Below are 26,675 nucleotides of genomic sequence, written 5' to 3'. Positions count from 1 at the left end.
CACCCGGTGCCGAGATCTTATATCAAAACAACAGCCCAGCTTCAAACATTGTTAGAGCGTAAGTTCGTTAGGCGAAAATCGAGCGCACCGCATCAAGCGCAAGGCGACGGACGCTTTCCCACGGTGCGGGCGTGTTTCCCCTCGAGTGGGCGGGGGCGTAAAGTTTGCGATAATTTTTGGACGAGATCATCGAATTTTGTGCTACGGGGACGCCCGGGCAAACACTGCTTCCCAGCAGCAGCGCGTCAGCACCAAGCGGGGAGCACGAACACTGCTGGAACAGTCCCGTTGCCAAAGTGAGCCAAAGGGAGAGGGCAAAATAAAATCAAACCACATCATCGCCGTGCCGCAGCACACGACCGGGCTGATGCTGATGCTTCTGTAAACCGGCGGCCCAGCCGAAACAACCGCCGACAAGTGCCACAAGAGGGCATCGAGAAAAAGAGAACGATAGCAAAGCTCAAAGGAACCAACAAAGAGAGAGAGAGAGAGAGAGAGAAGCAACGAAAAAAACACAACAACAACAACAACACACAAACAAGGTGAGTAAAATATTAAGAGTTCAATTTGGAAATGAGTTTTAGATGAGCCGGGCTGGGCGCCTCCATCGTCGTGCTTTTGCTCCCTTCGGATGCCGTGCCGTCGTTGTTGGACGCGTGTGTATGCTTATGTTCGTTGCCTCCCACCATGGTTCTGGGAGGCCGGATAATGCTCTAGCTCGCGCCACCGGGGCCAGTGGGTGGGTGGGCTTATAAAAGTTTCTAATGAATTTAACATGAAAGGAAATCAAGTCAACTGTCTCGTCCGACAAACTTTCACCCGCGCCGCTGATGTTTTTGCTCGTTTCTTGTTTCTTGCTTCGCTTTCTTTTTTGTCAGCTCCTCCGGTTGTTTTGTCTTTATTTTTACTCCCCCTCCCCACCCGCTTTCTTCATACTCCCGTTTTCCCAGTACCCTCCCGGGGGGCTGGCATAATTATTTTACAGTTTAATTTCTCAAGCTCCAACCACCGATGGTCCACCGCTCGTAGCTCCTTGCCGCCCTGAAAGTTACTTTAGCCCACCACCCCCTCTGGCTCGAGATGATTGCGACGATTACGCGGCTTGTTTTCAATTTATTTTAAATTAAAACTGTGTGGCAGCTTAAACGGTCGCGCGTGGAGCGTTTTTTTTTTCGCTTTTTTTCTCCATTTTTAAGTGTGTTTTAGTTTAAGTCAAGTCAGCCTTCCCAGCGGAGTGGGAAGGCCGTGCGTCAAATGGGTGCCTTCCCCGAGGGGAGGTTGAAGATGGAAACAGCGCGCGCTGGGAGGTTGGAATTAAATTCTTCATAAATGTCACCCGAACATTCGTGGGCGTGGGTGTACGTGGGCCTTCGCGTGTGCATTAATCCTACCGCACCTGAGATAAGAAAAATCAACGACCCAACGGCCACAAAGGACACAAACCGTGGCTCCAACTAGCTCGTGCGCCCGGGCACCCCGTGTGGAATCCATTTTCGGAGACAATTTTCACCCCCCCCCCACCCCTGTTTCCAGCGCTCGCACCTGCTGCACCATTTTCCTCATTCTCGTTATCGCGCGCCGCAAAAAAGCTGGGACAATCCTTGCTTGAAAACAAAAAAACGAAACACCCATCCTTGGCCCCAAGGCGCTTACGGCTCAGACCCACTGAGGACGGTTGTCCGTGGCTCGTGTAGCTTTGTGTTTTTTCTTCTTTCTTCACTTTAGCTCTTGCTTTATTTTCGGGCCAGCGGGAATAAAGTTGACAATTTTACAACGTTTAACCATCTCGCAAACCCCCGCTTCATCGGGCCCTGGGTCAACGCGACACCTTGGTCGTGCGTTCGCGCTCGCTTTTAAAAAATGAATATTTATATTCTCGGGTCCGGGCCGGGTTCGCGTTTCTCGTTTAGGGGCACCAGCAAAAAAAAAATGCCCACCCGAACAAAAAAAAAGCAAGAGAAAGAGTACAGGAAAAAAAAAATAAACGCGAAATGATATGAACGCGAGAACAATAAAACAGCTAGCACTGGCACTGTTTCGTTTGGGTTACGTGTGTTTCTGTCTCTTTCTCTCTCTCTCTCTCTCTCATCACTGTGCACCAGTGGTGGGGGTGGCTTTTGGCGTTCTCGCCCACACCCATTTTCCCAGCGCACGCTACGGAAGCTGAAGGTGCACAATGAAGCCCGCGAACACAGGGACCTCCGGTGGGGTTTGTGGGAAACTTTTGAATAAATATATTGCTATTTTTCATTCCATTTCGTGATCGCGTCAAGTTTTGTCTTCCACACACCGCCACAGGGTGGTGCGTCGGTCGATTGAAGGGGACCGACGATCCTTCAGACGCGGCACGACAAGCCATCGTCAACTCGTTCGCTTTGTTGGCTCGGATTTTTCTTTTGGCCACCGCAGCTCCGTGCGCTTCCGGTACGTGATGAGCAATAAGTTTGCAAAACAAACCGCCGTTTGCTCGTGCGTCATAACAGGGTGGTTCGACAGGGTAGAGCGTGACAAAAACTGCGAGGGACCACCCGGTGAATGCTGCCGTCTTCTGGTTGGGGGATGGAAAACTATTCGAAAAAAAGCACCACCACAAGACGCCACGATGAGTGAGGGAAAGAGAGAGACAGAGAGAGAGAGAGTGAAAAAAGGTGAGTGGAGTGTAAAAAAGGATTCAAATTGACGCACGGTTCACCTTCGTCCCGGCCGATCCCGGTGTTTGCGGGGCGTGATTCAGATATAACTTCTAGTTTTTCCTAAGCGACCGTGCGCGCTTTCCTTTTTCGCTTTCTCTCCTTTTTTCCTCCTTTTTCTTCTCCATGTTGTTGGCCGCTCGGTTGCTTCCGTCCTCGGTGATCGTGCGGTTGTTTGAGTGCTTTCCCCAGCACCAGCAAACGCTGGCTCTGGCCACCATAATCCAGGCGCGGTACATTCGCTCGTTTTCACCCGGGGCAGTTTTTTTGTATGTGTGTGTATGTGGCCGCGTGTGTTTGTGGAAGGTTTTTCTTTTTTTTTATCTTCTTCTTCAGCCAACATCCCAGCCCCCACGCTCCCGGCGAAAAGCGCTTTTCATTTGATTATAATTTATGGGTGGCAAAAGTTTTCAAAATTGCTTTCGCTCATAAATTGCGCGAAATTACTTTAGGAACAGGAAGAAGAACGAGACACCAGGCAGGAGTATGCGGTGGTAGCGTGCCCCAAGAAGAATGTGCCGAATGGAACCAGGCACTGGGAGAGTTGAGAGAAAAATGAATAAAAAAAAAATGGAAACAAAAACCACCCCGGCTTCGAAGGAACGTCATACACAAAAACCGAGCCCCGAGTGAGCTCCGAGATGGACGCACATACTCGTTCGCGGGCACAGATACATGCATTCACGTTAATACGCGGTCTACCTCGAAGGTTGATGGTGGGCTGGAACCACCGTTGTGGGTTGGGAAGGAGCCAGTGCCGGTGCACCAAACAACAGAAGAAGAAGAAAAAAAAAACACCCAACACCACCTTGCCTGGTTGGTCGGAAAATATTTGGAGGAAAAATACGGTCATCAAGTTTTTGCTTTCCGCGACCACATCCGCAACCGGGTGCGGTTGCGTTCGATCACGTTGCGTCGCCCTCAGCGAAAGCATGCGTCGGTGGCCCTTTGGGGAAGCTTTTACGAACGTAAATGACAAATGAGGGTGAAAAAGTTAAAGCTCGAGGTAGGGTCTTTTCTCTCTTTCTCTCTCTCTCTCTCATCGCTCGCATTCGGTTCCGGCCCGTGTTCCAGTAGGGAAGCCCATCGGAACTACCCCATCCGGGTTGGCTCGAGTGTTTGAGTTTTCCCCTCAAACCCAGCCGGCCTCAGAACCATTTTCCAAAGGTCAACCGATCGGTCTCGACGAAGGATCGCCTGTTCCGGCCGCTCTGGTTGCTAATGGGGCTGTGGACAGCGAGGCGAAGGGTCCTTCTTTTCCTATTTTCCGTTCCCACCCACACTCAAACCCCCCCGCAACCGGTGGGTCAAACAAAATTTCCTAATTCGATAGAGTCTACCGAAAGTCCAAAATAAACACAGGGAATTTAGTTTTCTCGAGCCTTTCGGGCAAGAATCTCGGGACTGTTTTGAGGAGCGTGGGGGTTGCGAGGGTGGCTGTGCGCTCGAGAGTCGATCCGGTGGCCCTAAAGACCGGGTGCCCTTCACCTTCCCCACCGATGGCCAACCACCACCGGACGGATATAAAAGGGCAACTAATGAACTTATATGAATTTTATCCGGACGGGAACGAACAAAACAGAACGGGCGGATCTGTTGGCAGGGGCGCCGTCGAGGATGCCGAGGAAGGTGGATAAAAAAAATGGAAAAAAAATACACACACTCTCTCTCTCGCACACACCCACACACCGACCAGTGCACAAAGTTGTGAGGGCGGAAAATTGGTTTTTCTGGCTGACCAATTCTGATTCGTCTCGGGGCGTTCGGTTCCTCGAAACGAGCAGTCGCTGTGGCCCGATTGCAAAGGACCAAGCAGTACCCGGAGCGGTGAACCTAGCGGATGGTCCTTTTCTCGAGTGCGTGTGCGTGTGAGTGACGGGTACCGGGGCACACGAGAAAGGGACAATTTTCACTTTTGCATAATCAAACCCGCAACCCGCATGGCATGGGGGAAAAAGGCACCAAAGGAACCGGCACTGGGAGCTGTTCGTCTGCCTGGCGCAGATTAAGGGATGGGCATTCCTTTCCGGCTTACGGGTGGGGCTCGAAAATGCCCACCCTATTTCCCACGCGGGGCTTGGTAGGGGTTAGTACACGCGAGCGTGGACCACCCGCCGAAATTTATCTCCGGCCGGGTGGCCACGAAAATATGATGATGATGAGAATCAATCTATTGTGTAATAGGTTGCTGAAATTTGATCCTTTAACGGCGGCCAATTCACCGGAAACCGAATCCAACCGGGGAAAACCGGGCACCATCATTTTCGCTTCGCCTTCGAAAGTTTCCTTCGTTTACTTACTTTTGCTCTTTTCTTTGTTTTTTTTTCTATTTCATTTTCTTTTATTTATTTTTTTGCTTGCCACTCACCCGCCGAGAATCAGGCAGTTTTCGGGTCGTTTTCGAACTTTTCCAAAGACGATGGAACCACCCCCAGTACCATCCCACAACCCCCTTCGCGCGCCCGACCAGCAAAGTGTCGCCGAAGCAATTAGGTGACATAAAGTGTGCCCGAAATTGAATTTTAATTTGGCCCATGCGCAGACCCATTTGCAGCTATCAAACCGGCCCCGGTTGGCCGTCGTTAATGAGCTGGCAGGCTGGGCTGGGCCGGGGATGTAATTTAGGGGAGCAAAATTTCATGCATCCGCATCGACTCCCGATTTCGCACGCAGGCAGCCGCGAGGGGACAAAAGGAGAGTGAGAAAGTGAGCGAAAATAAAAGAAGCATACTAATAAGAAAGTACCGACGTCATCCACGCGACTGGAGAAGCAAGCCGGTCGGTTGGGCAATTTACAAAAGAGCACCGCTTGCTGTGGTGATTTCACTAACGGGAAACGGGAAAGGCAAAAAAAAAAAAGAAAAGGCGCAAGAAAAACGCGCCCGTTAGCCAAACAAAAGAAGCCACCGGGCAAAAAGTGGCTCCCGGTGGCGTGGAAATGGACGCGGAAGATTTCGTACTTCCGATAGCGAGCCAGGATTCGCGCTTCCGCAGGCTCATTGAAGCGTGAAAGCGGCGGCGCGTGCAGTGAAGGCCAGTCGTCGAAGCGGTCGGTCATTTTCCACCCACCGGTTCACCGGTTTTCCCACCCCCCTCGGAGAAAAAGAGAGATTTTCGCTTCCTTGCCCCACACCGATTTTCCCCGTGTCCGGTGGGAATTTTTTATTGTTTCGGAGACTTCCGGTCCAGAATTCGTTCCGCCCAGCGGATGGTGTCGATCATCGGCTGGTTGCATTTTTCCCCACCGGGTCTGGTTTTTGTTGCTCTTTTTTCGGTGTTTCTCGACTGCCATTTTCCAGCGCCACCATAATCACCGAGGCTTCGGATGCAGCCGGCTGGAAAGCGGACCGTGGAAAACGACGTCTAAACAGCCGAAACCGGCTACGGGAAAGGCAAATCAACTCACCGGCGCACCATTTTCGTGAGGGGCTCTGTGTGTGTGTGGGTGTGTGGGTCCATGATGCCTCGGGGGTTGGGTGGATTTCGTTCGCTTCGCTTGATAATATAATCAAACATCCTCCGGACGAGACCGCTGCCAAACCGGACCGAGCCCACAGGCGGCTTTATCGTGCCGCAGATTGCAGCCCAGGATAGCTGCGGTTAGATAACACCTACGCCCTATTATCACTTACAAGCACTCGGTCCCCGGTCACACGACAAAGACAGTGGTGCTGCGAACCGGCCGGAAAAGATGCCAAAAAGCCATCGCCATTTCGTAGGCGCAGCTTTGTGTCGCTCGTGCGCCCACACAAACCCCTTGGGCTGGGGGACCCATCGTAAGATTTAATCGTGAGCATCTGTTCTGAAGTTTCGCTCAATCGTTTCTACCGTTTTTTTTGTGTTCTCCGCCCGGTTCTCCAGTGGGAGCCCAACCCGCCTTTGGCGCTGCATAAAGCATTCCCGCATCGCCGGAGCATTGTGCTTGTGACGAAGTCGAGCTGCTCAGTTTCCTCATCTTCTTTTTTTTTTTGGTTGAGTCTCGCTTCCTGCCACACGCCAATGCCGATTGCCTTTGCCACGGCTGGCTGCAGGAAATTATGCCACCGCTGGCATCGAGTGGCTTCGTCCTGTTTCGCTCCGGACGCGGGCGGGCGGGCCAGCGAAATTGGATTGGATTTTCTCGGGCACTGGTGATTTGGAAACCGGCCAACTGTGTAATCGGGTTGCACGGCCAGCACGGCCATGATGAACGTACGCCATCTCGCCTTCGAAACCGTCCGAAATCGCTCAGCCTCGTGCCAGACAAACGGGTAGATTTTCGTCGGTTTTTTTTTTCATTTCAGAACACGAGCGGCTGCATTTCGAAAAGTTTTTTATTTCCCAATTTCCCATTCGCTCCAGTGTGTGTGTAATATTTATTTCATTTCTATTCACTCTATCTCGCCCCGCAGGTCCCGCAGTCTTCTATGCATTGTGACACGCCGGTCCAGCGCACCGCAGCACGTCGGCCGCACGGAACATGTCCACTCTGAAGGAACGGAACAAAATGTGCCATTCTAATTTAATATTCATCGTGCTCTTCATTTGTACTGGTGAGTGTGGTCTTGGGTCTCTGCCCAGCCTGTGCCCTTTCGTAATTGATACACTAGCTCGCCCCGGGCTTCGCGCAGGTTGGCAAATTTTGGGTGAATTCTCGCACACTCGTGTACGGTCAGGTCTCGTAATGCGTCCCGTGGGTCCCATCACACGTAGATAACAACCTACGGTTCTAAATCGAATGCACGGCAAAGTACCCCCAGCTGGAACACCTGGGAATGGCATTCATAGCGATTCCGCAAAACCCGGAGAATGCCATTCCATTCGTTGTAAACTTAATGAGCGCCTATTTGCACGGAATTTATCGCATCCATTCGCAAACGGAAACTTTTATTTCGGCCTACCTTTCTGGGATCTTGTGTAGAGGGATGTTTTTTTTTTGTTTTTCCTCGCATAATTCCACTTCCTACACAACACCCGCGTTCGAAATAGTTGATTGTGCGCACGGGAGGACAGGAATGCCAACGTGGGGTTCGATTTTCCCTTCCACAAGGGGCAAATTTTCGGAAGCACCACATTCCAACATTAATTAACCACCGACTTCAGCATTCCGACGGCGCGCAGCAAATGAAGCGGTTTTTTTTCTTCCCTTCCATTCGTTCGTTCTCAACCCGTTCAACCGCGCAAACGGCGTTTTGGATCGAAGGAGCCTCTGTGTGTGCGTGCGTTTACACGACGCCCGGGGTTTGTTTCTCGCGCCACCCATCTAGCGTGCGGTGGAAATTATTGTACGCTGGGGGAAAATATTCCACCCCCACCAGACGCGGAACCCGGGACGGAAATCAAATATTTGTAAATATAGTTCATAATTTTCGGCCTGGTGGGCGTGAATGAAGTGCGTTTCCATCGCGCGTTTTCCGGAACAGTCGGGAGGGTGATTTGTTCCTTCAACCCCCCCTCCCCCCCACGGAACGGGAAACCAAAAAGCCACCGAAAGCGACAAACGGTTCGCCTGCTATGATCAAACTTTTGATTTATGGGAGCATGCGTGCGAGACACGGTGCCTTCGGGCACGGGAATGTCGTTAAGTTCCTCCTATCGGTTAGGTCGGGCCTTTTTTTTGTCTCTCAGCCCTGTATGCCTTCATGCTCACACACACGTGCTAAAGGACGACGCCGCGGGCGCCTTGGCCCGCGGGTAGGTTCGCGTTCCCGTGCGCTATCTACGATAATAACAGCTCATCAGTTTACATCTTCGGCACGGTTTGCGCTGGTATCATAAATTATGCGCCCGCGAGGGCCCTCGCGCGACGGCCTGCCAGCACGGAAGCCTTTCGGGGGTGGCTTTCCGGGAACGCACACCCAGCAGCAGGGAAACGAGTGAGAAAGAGAGCGCCTTCCGGTCCATGACTACTCATGCAAGTGTTATTAAAACTATCGGATGTTCCATCCACCTCTCCGGGGTTGGAAGGAAAAAGGGGTGCGTTTTGGGGGAGGGAGAATTAAATCAATACGCGACCGCGCGCGTAAAGGCAACTTCCAAAGCCCAACCCAACCTTGACAGGGAGGAACTTTTGTTGTGTTTTACTCGTCCTTTTTTTCTGTTGTGTTGCTGATGTTTGCTCCCCAGAACCTTCGGTGCCACATCAACTTCAGTTAGTCACTGTCGAGTCGCAATCAGAAGGGTCCTGTTGGGTTGTTGTTTTTTTCCTTTTGTTCAGTCTATGTGTGTTTGTGGAGTGATTTTTGCCTCCTGGTCACGAGATAGATAAATCAATAAGTGGTTTTACTGCGCGCAAAACCGCCTGAAACCAACGAGATGTTGACGAGTGTTTCCTTTTTTTTTCTCAGTGGCATGTCGTTCGTCTTGGGTTGACGGAACGGAAAACCAGCCGCTTCCACTGATGTGGTAAACTGGAACGAGTGAAGGGGTTTTTCGTGCACCTCGTAATCATTCTCCTTCGAGGAGCACACGAAGAGGCGCACCAGTTTGGCGTTTGATATTTGTAAAACGAGCTAGTATCACGGGTTTTTACGAAGCTCTAAAATTATTACCACTAGCATGACGTAAAACTACACCGTACCAGTAGATTAGAAAAAGCCGCACGGTTGGCTCCGAACCTTCGCTTAATTTCTAGCAATTTAACGCTAAAACAATTTCGTGGAAACTTAACCTCCAACCCGTAAGAACCGTGCCCCACTCACGCTGACGTCATTTTGTCCGAAAAGCACTGGCAAGGAAGCAGGACCTTCAGCCCCACCCACCCTTGGGTGGTCATGGAAAGTTCAACTTCAATTATCTCGCGCTCGCCAGCTAATCAAACACATCCCCCCTTCACCGGCAGAGAGGTTTTCGTTCGATCGGCCTTCTTTCGCACCGGACCTGCCGCTAGGACCACAAAATGGCAACATCAGCACGGCGCCCCGATAATGCTAATCATACGTATAAATGCGAGCGACCCTTTTGTTGGCAAATAATGCAAATGAATGTAAATATGTGTATGGCAACGCGCGCGTGCGTGTGTCTGTTTCTGGACTCCACGGAACTCCAAGCAGACTCGCGCGCACCGCCCCGATAGTTGACCACAAAACCGGTCTCGGCCGGGTGCACCTTCACGCTGATGTGCACGGGGTGCATTTTGTGTGGGGAATCCTCGGGCCGGGTGTAATTCGATTCGATTAGCCGTACGTTCGACCGCAGGAACCATCGAACTGAAATGGCAAACCCCGTCGGCGGGTGTTGATGCGAATCGGGTGGCCAAAATCCAGCCATCCCACCATCACCGGCCATGTCCTTCCGACTTCCTTCCATCGGAAAACCCGTCCGAGTGTACCGAGAGGGTAGATAATCTAATTAATTTGATGGTAACTCTTGCGGCTGCGGTTCTGGGAGGCCGTGGGTGGGACGCATAATGAATAAAAGGACACATGACGACGACGACGACGACGTCGACGTCGAGGACGACGAAGCCGGCAAGGACGTCGAATGCCGGTCATGTGTGACGTCCCTCTGCTGGAGTTCGGGGAGCACCCGGGTGTGTAATAACCGGCTTGTGCTGGGCTGGTATGGTAGAAAGGGCCGAGGTCGGCCTCGGGATTAGCTGATGCCAGCTAAATGCGCTGCCCGATGGAACGGAAAAACGGAACGAAGGATAAGGGCACGACGAAACAATATCCCCCGAAACCTATGGGGTGGCGCAGAGCAAAAGGCGGTAGGGATACGCCGGGGGGACGATCCGGTTACTTGTTGACTATCGATTAAATCAAGATCATGGCTGCGAGATAGGGCGCCCCCATTCGACGATGCCGCCTCTATTAATAGTGTCCTCGGGGATGGCGTGGGCGGGAAACACGAGACGCGGCGCGTGCCGGCGAGATGCACGTTTTTCTGCCTGCCAGGCTGCTGTTCGTAAAGGTCGGGGTGATAAAAAGGGCTTTTAGATTAGGTTGACATGCTTCGATTTGGAAGTAGTTTCATGCGAGATTAATGCACTCGATAAATGCACACGAAATGTTAGCAACGAGCAACTAGCGCTAAAGGGGCGAGCTTTTAGCAATCGAACGAATGGATGGCGTTTGTGATGGTTCGTTTTTACTGCCCCGGTGCGAGGAAGCGAGTGGGTTTACTAATTGAAATTAATTTTCGGTTAAAGTTCCTGACAAGTCTGCCATAAAGTGAAGTGTATCCTTTTTACACGAGCATCGCAGCAGGCCATGGAAGCTGACGCACGTCGGTTCAGTTGGGTCGAATTTGGATTCGAAATGTACACCGACATCAGCGACAAGCGGGTGAGAATATGCCACCCGGGCACCATCGGGAGTAATTACTCATTTATGGCCGGTACATTCCACGGTGGATAGCATCACAAAAATCAAGTGCCGACAACAATCATCGCGCATCATAAACATGCCGGACCGTTTCGCGTTCCGGGTGGTTGTGAGGGAGAAGAAAAAAATACACCGCCTGCTGCGTTGCATTTCCCTCGCTATGGTGACCATAAATACATGCGTTTAATAGCCGCCATTCTCCCGAAGGCTGGTAGCTGGGAGGAGAGAGCGAAATAAAGATAAAAAAAACAACCCCGAACCACGAAAACAAACAACACCCGGGCTCGTTCGTCGATAGTTATCCGATGATGCGGGCTCGATGTTTGATGGCTCGATATGCCGCTTTTACAACGTGGCCCTCTAATTAAGCGGGGACAGTTTTTTAACCCCGACTCGAAGATCGAAGAAACGCCACACCCAAACGGTGGAAATCATTTACGGCGATGCTGCCACGTCCGCCCTAATCGGATCGGATCCGGGTTGAGCACCGGAAATAAAATTCACCCCACACATGCCACACACACACACACGCCCGAGAAATGACTCTCGATGGCGGAATGGCGCGTTTCACGATCTGTTTTATCGTAATGTTTACGTCAGCTGGAGCTTCCTGTGGAAGGGGAGGTCAGAGCATAAACGACCGGGTAAACGACTTTGGAAAAACAACTTAATCAAACGCAAACCGTCCTACCCAATGGGGCTCGTTCCGAGCGTGGACAGAGGGATGTGTGGAAGATAACGCCGATCTAATCCTTGCGTTCTACACTTCCAGAATAAACTATTATAGGTGGCCAGCCATCCGGGCTCGGGGTTGAGAGCTTTTCTAGCTCTTCTTTTTCTGCTTCTCACGGATGGCCTCGACTCGACCGGTGGCGGAAATTTCACCAGCGCTTCCGAGAGACACCCCGGGAAAACTGTATTTAATTATGTGGCTCATTTACTTCCGAGGACGGCCCGTTCGCGAGGTTCTATGCGCTGACTGCGCCCGGTGCCGGTGTGACGACTTTTTTACGACTTTTTTACGAACCAAAATCCAAATGGAGCGTATCGTGCACCCGGGCACGGGTTCGGCGCCGGGCCCATGTTCCGGCGTCGTGCTCATTCACCCCAGGTTCCGGTTGGGCTGAATGGGAACTAATTTCAAACTAGCAAATTTGGGCCACATCAGCCCCAAGGTGCGTGGAAGGTGGGGGAGGACTGATAAGCGAGGGGGAAGAGCACCAGAAAAAAAAAACAAGCCAACCGAACGCCAAACGAAAACATTGTAGAAAATTTATTATGATGTGCACCGGACGAACCGGGCGTCTCGGAGCGTCTGTGAAAAATACCGAGAAAAAGGGACTGGAAAAACACGCTCCCTCGAAGACGAACCTATTTTTACGATCGCACGATGTTGTTCTTGATTCTTTTTTCTCTCTCTCTCTCTTTTCATTCTCTTCCTCATCCTTTTGAACGCTTCCGTTTGCAGATTATGTAACGGGCGATATCAGTACGTCCTTAGCCTTAAGTAAGTTGAACTCCGGTGCAACATTTTTCGCTGGACCATACCTGGACGGGAGCGGCGTTAGCAATGTAACTACACAAATCGGAACACATGCATATCTGCCGTGCAAGGTAAGTACGACCACCCACGCTAACCAAACACACACACTCACGTTGCTCATCTCTTCCTCGTTGCAGGTGAAACAGCTAGGGAACAAATCTGTTTCGTGGGTACGAGTGAGAGATGACCACATCCTCACAGTGGACAGGTGAGCGAAATCCGTGCCATGATTGATGCGTTTATAATTAGCCCAGCTGGGGGGGGAGGTTTGGTGGGGATGCTGGGTGGGTAGTGGGGAGCCACATCCTCGGTTCCGTTTGTGTCGGTTTAGCACCAATTCCACGGGTTTTCGATGAGAAACGCGCACAAAAGGACAGGTTGCGGATGCTGTCGCGTGAAAGCACCAAAAGGTGGGCCATTTCAATGGGTTTCTCTCTCTCTCTCTCTCGCTCTATTAGTCTTCCCTCGCAATGGCACACACACACGCACCCAGCGAAGGGATTATTGACAACTGTTTGCGCTGCATCAGCCGCTGAGCAAACAGCCGCGTTCCTGGTTCTGAGCGCCATGTGAATCGCAAAAGGATGCTCGTCGCGTTTGGTCCTGTGGCCCTTTCTATGCCACCGGTCGCCACATCAAAGCGCTTGGGAAAGTGTTTTCCCACCGCACGTACACACACGCCCACACCCGCGCCCACGTTCCCATATCCCTGGGGATGGAATCGTGCCGGGTGCTCATTAAGGGCGACCGAAAGGGAAGGACAATTACACCTGCGCCTCTCGCACACCCAATACAGCCGCCGTTCACCCGCACCGGGGCGCCATTGTACCGGTCGCATTCAAGTGCACATTATTAGCGACTTGTTGTACGAACGCATTAACAAAATTATCTTACATCAGCACTAACGACAACTGCTCGAAACGACACACTCAAACAAACGCACTCACACCACCGCGGGAAACCGCGTTGTGCACGTTCGGGTGTTCGTAATTGCTCGCGCGGAAAAGGGCCGCAGGATGTGCGGGGGTGGGCGCATTATCCTTTGAAATTGTTCTGCACACCGGGTGCTACGAACGGGAACGGGCAATTCAGGCGATTCTTTTGGATTGGAGCCACCTTTAAACGATGGCACACCGTACACGCGCGCTGGCGGGGTAGCTTATTTTTTATGGACACAGTTCAATGGCCTATTTATGGGTGCGATTTGAAATAGTTTATTCACTTTGGGCTATCCTTGGCTTGGGAGTTGAAGGATAGAAGCACTTCGTTATTTCCCGTTCCGTTACTTGGTGATCGATACCGCCACGGCACGACGCGGCTTTATTTTATCGATCGACCCATTAGCATCAAATGCAGATTATTTCGTTTTGGGAGCCATTTTCAAACGAAACCGTGGAGGGCTGTTTTATGTGGCGCCTGGGTGCCATTGAATCGATTGCATAATTATATCCCGTCACGATTGAAATTCAAATGCCCATTCTATCGCTCGGTTTAGGAATGCGCTTGGTTCGAAGAGTTTTAATGTGGTTAGGGGCGCCATTTTACATTCGGTGCTGCTATATTCTTAGCCGCTGTTCATTTCATGGGAAATTGACAGTAATTTCCAATGCGTCACTAGATGCCGTTACTATGGGAACAGCACAGCACCCGTTGATTATGATTGGAGTTCAGTGAGCGAATGTTAACAGTGTGAAATGTTCCTGTGAAATATTTCACTTCATAGGAAAGCAAATAAATTGTATTTGTTGCTTGATGAAAACTGTTTCTAGCCCAAATCAACATGATAGCAAAAGAGCAAAACATACCGCATGCCAAATCAATCCGAATGCCCATAATTCACACTTGAGTGTTTAACTACGCACGAACCACCAGGCGCCTCCATCGTGTTTGCTCTGCAGTTGCATTCTCGGACAAGCAACTACCATCGGCCGGGCTGCGTACATTGAAAGGCAATTAGAAACGGATCGATCGCTCTCATGCTTCTTTAAACAGGGCATGTTTACCTAACAGCTCGTCCAGCTGTCCACGCTGAAGCGTCCGGAAGCGGTCGAACGCCTGTGGAAACCATCCATCATCTTGCGGCGATGGGCGCTCCTTATCACATTTCTACTGTGTCAACGTTGTAAAGCATTCCCTCATGTTTGTGCGAGGATAAGCCTGTGGGAAAGGAGGGCTCACCCTGCGAAGATGAGTTGCAATCAATTTCGCAATGAAATTCAATTTTAATTGAACAGAGACCGGTGCGTTTTCTTCCACCAACCGATTTAGGGTGAGGAAGGTGCTTATGTTGATTTTCCCGACCCTACTAAGCGCACCAGTGTTTGCACTTTCAGCATATTAATTCTGCCGATGATTTTTACATTTCATTTCACTCCACACTCCGTAAATGTTTGCTGCCGGTGCCGCTGTTGATACGTTACACCAACACACCGACGACACCTGTTTGCTTGCACGCTGGATTTGTCGACTCATCCCGGACATGGACACGACACGCCCGGCATGGACGGACGACAACGATGGACGGAATGGTGGGTGTTTTCTAATGCAAATTCCTGCCCCATCGGATTGTCACCACCATCACCGCTATCGCCGGTGAAACGGATCCTGGAATCGAATTCCCGCATCACACGATCGATCGCGCCTGGATTCATCGGTCACCCACCCATACACCTACACGTGCGCACACACACACACACACGTTCGCCGATTGGATTTGGACGTCGAGCAGAATGACATTTATAGCCGACGAGCGCTTTCAATCATTCTACGTGGAGAGCAGCGGCGTTTGGACGCTGCAGATCAAATACGTGCAGGCCCGTGACGCTGGCATTTACGAGTGTCAGGTGTCGACGGAACCGAAAATCAGCGCCCGAGTACATCTGCATGTCGTTGGTGAGTATTGGACATCGATTTTGTGCTGCTTTCCCACCTGCCTTCTCCATCTGAATTGCTTCCGGTCTCTTGAGCCTCGGGGGAGGGCCGTTTTCCAGCTTTCTAACCGACGGTGGGCGTAATTCAAACCGGAGTGAATTGATAAGTTCTTGTAGTGTAGTGAAATGCACCGGAAGTTTATCGTCGCTTTTGCTATTAACTTGTTTATTTCACGCTCAACATTTAATGACGAGCTGAGGTTTATATTACAATCATCTGGACCATAATGCTCGGAATCATTTCCCTGCGGCTCTTTTGAGACGATGAAGAGAAATTTAATCGTCATTTGAATTTTAATCGCGCAAAACCCGTTCTTTTAAACCACACCCACTGGGTGTTCAATTAATTTCATAAACGTACGAAAGTTAGCACTTTACCTTTACCCAGCACCCAGCACGATTGAGTTATTAATTAAACAACGCCATACTTCGGTGACTTCGGGAGACTCTTCAACGTGCTACAGACAGTACACACACCCAGACACCCACACGCCCGTGCACACAAATCGACCGATTTTCATCGCCAGCTGCAAATATTGATCTCTTTCACCACCCACGCCCACACCACCCCACACCTGGTACGTGTTCGACGAGAGAAAACCCTCCCAAACGGTGGAAGCTGTGTTTGTTTCTTCTTACCTGTGCCGATTTAGGACTCTCGCCTCGATCCGACGCGAGGGTCGTTGTCTGGAAGGTGCTGACGCGGAGTGGCGGAATCAATAGAATCCGAAAAACCCATCTGCAAATGGTCGATCCGGGGCCGAAGCGATCCGGTGGCCGAGCGGCGGGCTTACGTTTTAATTAAATTTAGTTTCAGGTGCCGACCGAGACCAGCCAGAGGTGTCTCTTCAGGTTTCATTTTCTCGCTGGTTTGATTACTTTCAATCCACAAACAACTCCCGTGCATTAATCTCTCCAACCCGCCCAGCTTGGGCGCTCATTTCAAACCAGTAGTAGCACCAGCAGCAGAAGCAACTCAATCGGACAACCGCATCTCGTCGACAGTTGGCAATCGAGGGAGGACGTCAGTTTTGTCCCTGAAGCACGCTTGTACCGTGCCATAAAAGAGGGTTAGAGTTATTATTACTGCCGGGCTTCAGTTGAGCTGCCCATCGCCCGTTTTGAGTACGTCCTCATGCGCCGAGAAGCGCTTGTACCTGTATGTTTTTCCACGGACGGATAACGGCCGCTCGGTTGACCTGAATCATTAAAAGCAAGCCAGCAGCAGTCGGCTACCATCCTTCCGTCCTACCTCAAGGCAGGGTTTGAAAAAAAAGGACACGCTCAACCACGTTGCAGGAACGCGCGTTCCAGCCCATTACACTCCCGGCATGGAACAAAAGTTGTGTGCGTTGATTTTTCGATAGCCTCCCTTGCCCCGGTGGAGGCCACTTCTATTCAATATTCATCATATATCTTGCCGCACCGCCGAAACAATGGTGAACGTCAGCCGTTGGCTGTGTGGAACGGGAGATAAGGGTCCCTCTTGGGGTCCCTCGGTCGGTCCGTTGGTCACGGGTGCACTCGTCAAAAAGTAATACGGTGTGCTGTCAAAAGCAACCAACCCGAGCTGGAAGCGGATCGCTCCGGTCCGGATGTACGTAGAAAGTGCGCACGTGTGCGAGATTACCCGGCAGGTGGTGTAGGTGCTCCAGACCCCAGATATGTGGCGCCAGGCGAGATGTTTTATAATGTCCCGAGTTCAGCCAGCTGGCTACGCGCTATCTTTCTCTTTCCCGTTCCAACCAAACGGTGTACAATTGAGCATAAATCGATTGCAACAAGGCACTTATTAAGCGGAGGCTCAAGACCCCAAATCTTGCCGTACGATCCCATGTAAATACACTACACTATTGCGGCTTAACTGCGAAGGATGTCGAGAGAGTGCTTCCTTTTTTTTTTGCTTTGTACTGCCAGTGTTCCACTTCTTCCACCTGAAACGGCGCTCAAAGTTTCGCCTGCGTTCTTAATTAAATGCCAACAGTTGCAAGCGGCCGGTACACATACTTACCGGATTACGGGCCGGTTCGGGAGAACGTCGTGCCGTTGTCCCAGGCAGGACCACGGTGGTTTCAGCGCCACACATCGGCTCGGTACATCGCGCGCTACCCGCACGAAAAGCGGCAGCCTGCTGGGTTGATTTCTCCTGTGGCCATCATTAGTGATTCGTTGCACGAAGTAAATAACAAGGCGGCACCCGGGCAGCCAGGGCCCCGGGAAGTCCTGGCTCATGGTGAATTCATGCTCATCTGTGCGGCACCGTGCGGTACGTGGTTTTATTTTTCGTACGGCCGTACAAACCCAAACCCCCCAGGATGCCCGTTTCGAGAAGGATGCGCGTGCCGTCCAGGGACGTTCTAGTGGCGTTTCAGGCCAGCACCGGGTTATTAGACCGATCGGAACGCTAGAACACCACCAGTAGATGGCGTCGAGCGCTCGGTACGTTGGAGCCACAAATTATTGAATCCCGATGCCGGTGAAGCCTTTCCTGTGGTTTGTGTGGTGATGTGCTTTGCTTCGTGGGGCCTTTTTTTTTTGGGTCTCTTGCACCGATCGTTCGTTTCTACCACACGCACACAAGCGGCACTGGCACCGGACAGGGAAGCAATAAACATGAGTTTTCCCGCTATGCCAAGGTTTTCCCCGGTGCTGTCATAATCATACGCCAGCCCGGTGGCACGGATGAGGCTTTGATGCACTGCTCCGGCCAGCGTGCAGGTTCTAGTTTCGTGGAACACGTGAGGGAAACGTGAGCGTGCAATAAACTACGATTACAAAATTTGCAAACAAACAAAACCCACCCCCCCACCGGGCCTCGATAATCCGTGCCCTCTTAGCTCGTGCGTGAATTATTCCCGCTCGTTTGGCAGATTGGCTTTTCGCGTGGTGGGGATGGGCGTCCGAAGAGTCCGAAGTCCGAAAACCCGTGCTTCCGGGTTTTGCGTTGAGTTACATTCGCCTGGGGGAGTTTTAGTGACCACCGAATGGCTGGTGGCCAGCGTGCAGCGAAACAATGCGAGCTTATTGCTGTTTATTATTCCGGCGCGCTACTGGCGCTCGGAAGTGAGTTTGCGCTGCTGGAATATCAAACGCTGCGCTGTGGAGCTGTGGAAATGCGCTTTCACGGTCGTTCACGGCCCGTTTGCGTGGCATTTACGGGTGTGCTTTGGAATTGCTCCGAACCGGGTGGATGGAATTTTAAATTTTTTCACCACAATTACCGAGATGAACGCATAAAGATGGTCTCATGCGGTGGAGATGATTTCCAGGAACAAGCAACCCTTATAAAAGCTTTATAAAAGTTCTACAAAAGCTGGTTACCATTGGCAGCGTGCTTTGTCGGTACGACGATCCTTTGCCTTCCACTTATTAGGGGTAGTTTTCTTGGAAACCTATTCATGCAGCTTCAACTTACTCCTCTGAAGCAGAAAAGTATAAATGTCCACCGAATAATTCCAACTTTAAGGGAACCATATTGGAACTTCAAACTGGGCTTGTTTGCAAGCGATTCGCGATCGCTAATTTCCGGTTCACTATTTTTCTTCACTAGCTTTCCCTCACCAGCAAAAGGGTGTTAATAAGCGTCGTAAGTTGTTACCCGAACAAACCGAATGGCTCGTACATTATGGTAGAAAAGGACGAGAGAAAAAAAAAACACACCAAAGGAAATAAAACACAAGCTACTCTAACGCAACTGTGAACGGTTTCCGGTGAAGGAAACTCTCACCGCCGGAAGCACCGAACGCAAAACTACCGGCATTTATCGGAAGCCCCCCGGCAAACTTTTACCTTATTCAAATTTACAATTTCCATGCCTGCCCTTACGCGGATTAAAGCGCACCGGTCGAAGCCCCACCACGCCACTTCAAAGCCAGGGTTGGGTGAAAGTTTTTCACCCTCGCAAAACGCGCAGCAATTCTCGGCAGCTTCTCGCACCCGAAGTTGGTGAATTTTCTTTTCATCACAATCGCCTCGCGCCGGGCGGCAGGCCGGTGGTTGGTAGTTTGACGAAGTTCTTCGGCATGAAATTGGCCGCTGGCCTTCGGCAGGCTCACATACCCAAGGTTTACTGGCGCTATGTCCGTATGGTCCAAGGAGGTGTGCGCTTTTTTTTTTTGGTGCCCATTGGGGTTTCTTTCCCGCATTTTCACCAAACATTCGTCATAATTTTATTTTGCAACATCGCTTCGAAAGGGTGGCTGGGGTGTTCTTTTTTTTTTTTGTTCTTGTTTGTTGGTGCTCAGCTGGCCGCAACCGGTGTCGGCGAGGCGCTGGAGCGAATTTGGTAACGGGAGTGTAAAGTTATGTTAAGTAAAAATGCTTTGAATGGAAGTTTTCCCTCGAGGCAGTTTGGCCTTACCGCACATTGTACGGGAATAAATTTGCACCATTCGCTGCGGCCACGGTGAGAAAATGAAACTTTACGAACATTGTTATTAATGTAGATTGACTTGCCGAGCGCTTATCGGTTTCGCAAAACCTCAACCACGGTCGAGACATTCAAACGCCAAAGGCTCCAACCAGTGGCTGTAAACACTCAAGATGCCATACATCGACGTTTTGGCTTCATGGCTTGCTTCGTTCGGAGTCGCTTTCCCGAGGCTTACACGCGTTAAATACGCGCTCCCCTATTTTGAAATAGTTACATCGCCAACGGCAATAAAAAGCTAACCGCGAATGTAATTTCAATGTTTTCACTCTCACCTGCCCTGCCCTCGGTGGCCAATTATGCACAATTAATGCGCGAATAAGCGCCTATTCAGACGCCGGCATAGAGAAAACTCACGCTCAAGCGCGCGTGTACCTCGAGCATCATTGTTGCACCGCGAACGGTATGCCGAACACTCGAGCGAAACACTGCATAAGTGGCACATAAAACAATTGTGCCACCATAATGTGGAAGGGCTTGGGTGCGCGTGCAGACGAGTCCTCGCGGGAAAACGCACTTCAACCGACGCAGAAAGCGAAAACAGCTCTCAACGCCACTGGGGAATAGTTCAACGCGCCCGTTCAAAAAGGACGCTCACCGGGGCGGGGTTGGGTCGAACCGGTTATGTTAAGTTGCAACCCCCAACCCGGTCGATCTCATTTATGAGGCGGAGTTTTGTTGCGTCCCTTTTTTTCACCCCCAAGCGCGCTTTATTTGCGCGCCCTCCATCCCATCCAGATGTGTGAATGCGCTGATATCGCTGCGCTATTTTAAACGGCACCGCTTTGGAGACGGTCCCGACCATATACCGGACCGGTGGCTAGTTTTAGTCGCTTTTGTTGTCCGTTCGCGCGACGAAACCATTCGAATGTTCGCAATTTCTGGTCGCTCGCGCTCCAACCGGTTGAGGGAGGGTTTTTCCACGGTCCCGCCATCGTTTTGACTCGATATCGGCGATAATTTGCTGAAAATGTGTAAAGCTGTACCGAACCCACCCACCCACTTACGGGGGTTGTTTTAAGAGGGTGTCCCTCTCGAAAATAGTTTGCATAGCTGGTGCACCGATAAACGAACCCTCGGTCGATGCATTCCATTTCCAACCTGCCCCAAGTGGCGTTCATTGTAAAATTGCGATGTAAAATGCGCCATTCGGTCAACGGTGCGCCATTTCGCCGGCGAAGCGGCCAATTGCAATCGAACGACCGGACCGGCCAGTTTTACGAGCCGTGTGCAAAGCGCCACAAGCACGTACCTCCCATTTCGAAGGTGTCGTTGGGCCTCGTTTCTGCGCGCGACCTCTTTACAACACAATCCCGCCAACGTTTCCCGCCAGCGCGATGATTTATTCAAGTAGATTATATTGCATTAATGGCTTCACCTCGTGGCCTCATTGCGAAGGTTTGGGAAGCGCGCGCAGGGGTGGAAGGAAAGCTCCAGAAATCGAATCCATGCAGCGCATAACAAATCGAACCGGGCGCACGAATGATCCCCCAAAAGCCGACAAACGACCTGTTGTAGCGCAGGTCACAATGGTCCCAGCGCCGGAAAATGGGAAATCGTGGCCCGGGGAAAAAAAACCACCACCGATTGACGATAAATAAAAACCACGTGGCCCGGGCAATCGGTAAAGCACTCACAAGGATTAGCGGGAGGGCTTTTACAGTAAATTTAGAACCATTAAACCGTGATCGAGCCCGTGCCGCTCGAAGGTCCTTGCGGCTCGATAAACGATAAAAACGCTCCCGGGTCACCACCCGGCCGAAACTAGTGCCGCTCGCCGGTCGCCGGTCGGTTGGTACCTTGCGTGGCGACAAGCCCTCCCCCCCCCCCCCCCGTTTACGTTCACCTCCCCCCCACCCCCTCCTTCAGGAGAAGCACACGGCCGCTTCAGGCGGCTGTCGATCGGGCCGTAACGGTAGACGGCTTGAGACTGGCTTAAAAGTGCCATAAATTTCCGAGCCAACAGTCAGTTTTATTTCGCCATTGTGGCGGATGCCTGCCAGCAGACACCCACACACCCACACACACACTGTCACACCGGTGCAAGGATTTCCAGTGTCTATATCCAGCGGGTTGCTTGTTCGTTTTATTTGTGGATGTTCCTCTTTTGCCTGTACGGCTCCGTTCGGCGCTTCTTCGCTAGAATTTATGCCCACCGTGGAGGCGTGGAGGCACTTTCGTCCTGACGCTCTCCTGGCACTGGTCGGGCAGTTTCACTGTGGAAAATTCACCCGAAAATTGACACAACTTTAGATCGCCGAAATTGAGTGGAATGAAAATTTACTGCCTCCTCCCTATCCGTCCGCTGGAACAGAGCCGGGTTGATTGCCGCTTGGCCCCGCCGGAGGAATGACTTCGGCGATGGCTTCAAAACCCGCCCTCGGGGGTGACGCAAAACGGAGTTGGAAGCCTTTCCCGGGAAGCCGCGCGCTGGAAACGAGCCGTAGTTAAGCCGACGGCCAATTGATCCGCTCCGTTCGCTCGTGACTCGATTGCTTTGCGCCTTCCCATGGCGTGTCCTTTTCCGGTCGCGTCCTTTTGCGCGAGATCTACGAGATAAAGTTGTAACGCCCATATTTGACCGCCACCGTTTCCCCCGCGCTTTTTCTTTTCTTTCTTTCCAATCCCCGGGAACAGTGCCAAGAACCGAGCTTATAGGTGACTCCGATCGCTACGTCAAGGCCGGCAGCGCCGTTATCCTACGATGTGTGGTCCGGGGCGCCCTCGAGCCGCCCTCCTACATCATCTGGTACCACGGTACGCAGCAGATCTTCACCGAGAGCCGGCGTGGCTGGAAGACGCAGCTCGACCGCGGTGCGCCCGATCTCGACGGGGACATTCACAGCACGGTGAGTTAGTGTTTCCTTTTTGCCCATCGCGCGCTGGGGGGGTCATACACCGTCTAGACGCTTTATGTGTTAGCTCATATTCATATGGTGGGTGGTTTTTTTTCTTCTTCTCATAATCGACACTCGTCGCACGTGCGGAAAATTGGAGTGTTTGGAGCAGACTCGGTTTACTTGTTGTTATTCGAGCAGTTGAGGAATTGAGTGAATTTTCTTCCATCAGCACGCAGGCAAAGCTGTATGGTCAGTTGAACAATGGTTGTTTATTTCTAGCTTGAAAAGCGAATCTCATTTGGCCATTTCAGAAAAAATTACTTCCAAAATTGACTATCCAATTGACTTAAATAAAACAGCAGCATTTATTTGAGCTGCTCGAAAAGTAAAATATTTTCCCAGTGATTTTCGAGGTTCGTTGTTTTAACATTAAAATAGTGGAAATTCATCTCGAAAAACTGATTAAAATTGTTATTTTTTTCGCTGCCTTAAGTACTCAATAAAGTTGCTCAAAGCTGCTAGCAACAACTTTTGTTTTAAAACTGATCAAAATTCATTTTGTTACTCCCTCGAAAGTGCTCGAAAATCTGCTCCAAGCTGCCAATAATACCTTGTTGAGAAACTGTTTAAAAAAAACTACCTCGAGGGGCGATAAAAGCCTGCTCGAATGTCATTACCAATCACTCTAATGATCACCAACGCACTACCTGCCTGCCGAACGTGTGGATAATAAAGCGCTACGGTGGGGACCCTTACCGTAGAAAATGCGATCATAAATCAATTGTCTAGTTTGTGACCCTTGTCCACACTAACCCACAACTTCTACCAATCCATTCTCTCTCTCTCTCTCTCTCTTCACCCACACACACCCAACAGATTGGCTCGCTGATAATCGAATCGACGAAAAAGAGGGACTCCGGAAATTACTCCTGCAGCCCATCCAACAGTCCACCGATCACCGTCTCGCTGCACGTCATCAACGGTAGGTACAGGCCCCCATTCGGTCCCATTCGGCCCCATTCGGCACCGGTTGGCAGGAAATTCCGCGCCATCCCACCGTACAAGCCGATTTTCCATTTACATACACACCGATATTGATCTGCTTGTTTGTGCTTTCGCTTGTGCCGTTTGCTACGCCCTCTGCTCGACCCCACCCGATGACAACATGCTGTCAACGTTGGTGACCAAACCACCCATCCACCCACAGGAGAGTCGTCTGCATCCGCTGTCACGTCATCGGCAAGATCGCTGTTTGATGGTAAGCATAATTGAATTCTCATTACTGTTGTTTATCGAGCTCCGGGTTCTCCGGGTTCTCCTGGGCTGGTCGGAACCGGGCACTGGGACTGCGGGTGCGTAAATCATGCACTCGCCGCGTGCTATTGACAACGTGAGCCCATACAGCGGCCAACCCCGTGAAGCCATTCGAATGCCAATCGCAAGTCGGCAAAGCCGGGCTGTGCGATATCTTCCATTCATTGGTGGCCCCATTCGACTGCGCGGGGAATGGTCTGCTTCTGGTACCGTGGGCGAGCATGCTTTGCAGCTGTGACAGTGGATCTGTAAAATGCTGCACACAGCAGCAGCTGGTGCTGATGCCACTGCTGCTGCTGCTGCTGATCTGGTTGCGAATGCACAACTCACCAGATAGTTCGCCTTTGTTTGCCCGGCTCGAGGTCGGGTCAATACGGTCCGCCTCGCATCTTGGCTCGTTTTCAGTTATTTCAATTGAAATTAAATGCGAAAACGTATGCACATCGCCATACGGACAGGCGCTCCGGTGCGATATTGCGCTTGCAATGTGCCATTAGCAGTGCTCGAGCATCTCGAGCTTTTTCATAATACAGAAAGCTCATGTGGCCCCCTTGTTTGGTGACTGGAGTATGCTTTTTTGTGTGCCCATCCCCAAAACCCATCCGTAAATCAGAAAAAAAACACACAGCCACACACGTGGGCACGGACCGGGTGCACTCAATTACGAACGCAATCAACACGACAGGAGGCCAATTTGGGGGTTTAAATTGAGCAAGCGCTCGACCGCGCTCGGGTTAGCCAAGCGAAAAACCAGTCACAAATGTTTATCTTCCAAATAAAACGCTAATGCCATTTTTTTCTCATCTCGTTTCCCTTTTGGATGCCCAATTTTCCTTTTCTTTTCTCTCTCTCTCTCTCTTTTTCTCGCCCACAGACAGCATATCGATGTTCAAGCAGCGCAACCTACAGATTCTACTCCGGCATAGGTCATTTGTTATGCTACTTGTATTGGTTATCTATGCTCAGCTAAGCTGTCATGTGAACTATAGTCTTTAAGAGTAAACTTATCGTATTAAGGTAGAGTCAGTGACACACGGTGGGAGTGGGGACATATGATGGGGGCCGGAAGGGGCCGTGGGGGAGAAAGATAAAAAGGGCAAAACTTATCCGTAAACAAGCGCATACACAACAAAGAAAAAACACTAAGCGGAAATAACGAGATTCCAAGGAAAACGGGGAAAATGAATCCCCTGAACCCTTAAAGGATCAAAGAAGCAGTGAAGAAAGCGACAGAAGTCACCCACACACACACAGAGAAACACAAACGGTCCGCGATCCGCATATTAAAGATAAGTTAAAACGCGCCCAACTGGAAGAGAGAGAGAGAGGAGGAGCGGATCAAAGGGGAAAAAAAGGGGGAAAAAGAAGAACGAAAACAAAAAAGAACAGACACACCCACACACAAACGACACACGAAACGAACAAGTAAGAATAATTCGAAAATCATCCACGTCCATTCTCTATCGCTAAATACACACTTAAGAAGAAGAAGAAGAAGCAGAAGAAGTAAGCCTCCCCGGGGGGCACTAGAGGGGAGAGAAATGGGAGACAAAAAAAGACGATAAAGAAGGAGAGAGAGAAAAAAAAACAAACACATTCGCATAAAATAACATGGTTAGGCTGCGGCCAGGTTAACGATGATGTGAAAATTTTGCTCATACAAAGCGTTCGAGGAGATAGTGAGAGAGAGAGAGAGAGAGAGAACAAACAAACACACAAAAAAGCACGCGAAACTCGCCGAAAGCTTCGGTGAAAAGTCCGCCGCTGAGAAAGGGGGCCTCTCTGACGCACGCACACAAACACACGCACACACACGTACAGGCAGTGGTGTGCTGGAAACAAGCTCATAAGGACATAAGCATAACACATGCGCCGGCACATCGTTCATTCGTGACTGATAAAAACGGGAAAGTTTCGCTAAAGTTTAGTTTCGCCCGGGCTGTGGATGTTTCGCGACTACGGACGTACGGAGAATGGACCCGATAGGGATAATGGGACCCCAGGATCCGAGCTGGGTATCCTTCTGAAAAAAGGGGTTTCCCGGAAAAGGCATTCGCTTTCGCGCGGTGAAAGCGAAGACGAAACCTCCCTGCGCTTCCAAAACAAAACAAAAAAAAACAGACAACCCGCTGATGAAGACGATGTTAAGTAGGTGGAGCACCTGGGCGGGATTGTTTGGTTGCTTTTTTCTTCGTCGGTTCCGTGAGCTAGTATGGGACGGGGTTTTAATGCCCCAAACCCGCGCTGCCCGCTTTCCTTTGCGTGCGGATCTCGTTGATTTGGGTTATTTATGGGCCGTGCTGCGTCGGGATAGGAGCGAGAGCTTTCTTTTTCTCATCTCATCGTATCGCATGCTCCCCCCCCCCATCACGCGCCTCTAGTTCTTTGTCTCTCCTCGAAAGTGCCATTTCCAACGTTTTTCCCTAAACGGCTTTTTTTCCCCGGGAAAAAAGCGCCCCCACAAACACATGCCCACGCAGGGAACCGATCCGTAAGCAAACCTGACACCCGACGATCGTGCTGCTCCATCTAGTTCCAATTTCGTTAAGCAAGTCCCCCCGAAAACTTTACTCCATCAATGTCAGTGCTTCTGTTTTTCTTCTTCTTTTTCTTCCATTTCCCCTGA

The 26,675-nt window shown here is 50.9% G+C and overlaps 1 protein-coding gene across 1 annotated transcript; it reads left to right on the top strand.

Moving 5' to 3' along the window:
• Positions 1–26,245, top strand: LOC128720907 (zwei Ig domain protein zig-8-like). The gene is made up of 9 exons (XM_053814607.1): positions 1–542; positions 7,082–7,222; positions 12,462–12,607; positions 12,674–12,744; positions 15,265–15,428; positions 22,533–22,744; positions 23,612–23,717; positions 23,943–23,993; positions 24,924–26,245. Exons 2-9 carry the CDS (start codon positions 7,150–7,152, stop codon positions 25,043–25,045), a joined length of 945 nt encoding a protein of 314 aa, XP_053670582.1. The 5' UTR covers positions 1–542; positions 7,082–7,149; the 3' UTR covers positions 25,046–26,245.
• The last annotated feature ends 430 nt before the right edge of the window (positions 26,246–26,675 follow it).

Source organism: Anopheles nili, chromosome 2, assembly GCF_943737925.1.
Source record: "Anopheles nili chromosome 2, idAnoNiliSN_F5_01, whole genome shotgun sequence".
Taxonomy (NCBI): Eukaryota; Metazoa; Arthropoda; class Insecta; order Diptera; family Culicidae; genus Anopheles; species Anopheles nili.
The sequence above is the reverse complement of the archived record's forward strand: the minus strand, read 5'-3'. Positions and strand labels throughout refer to the sequence as shown.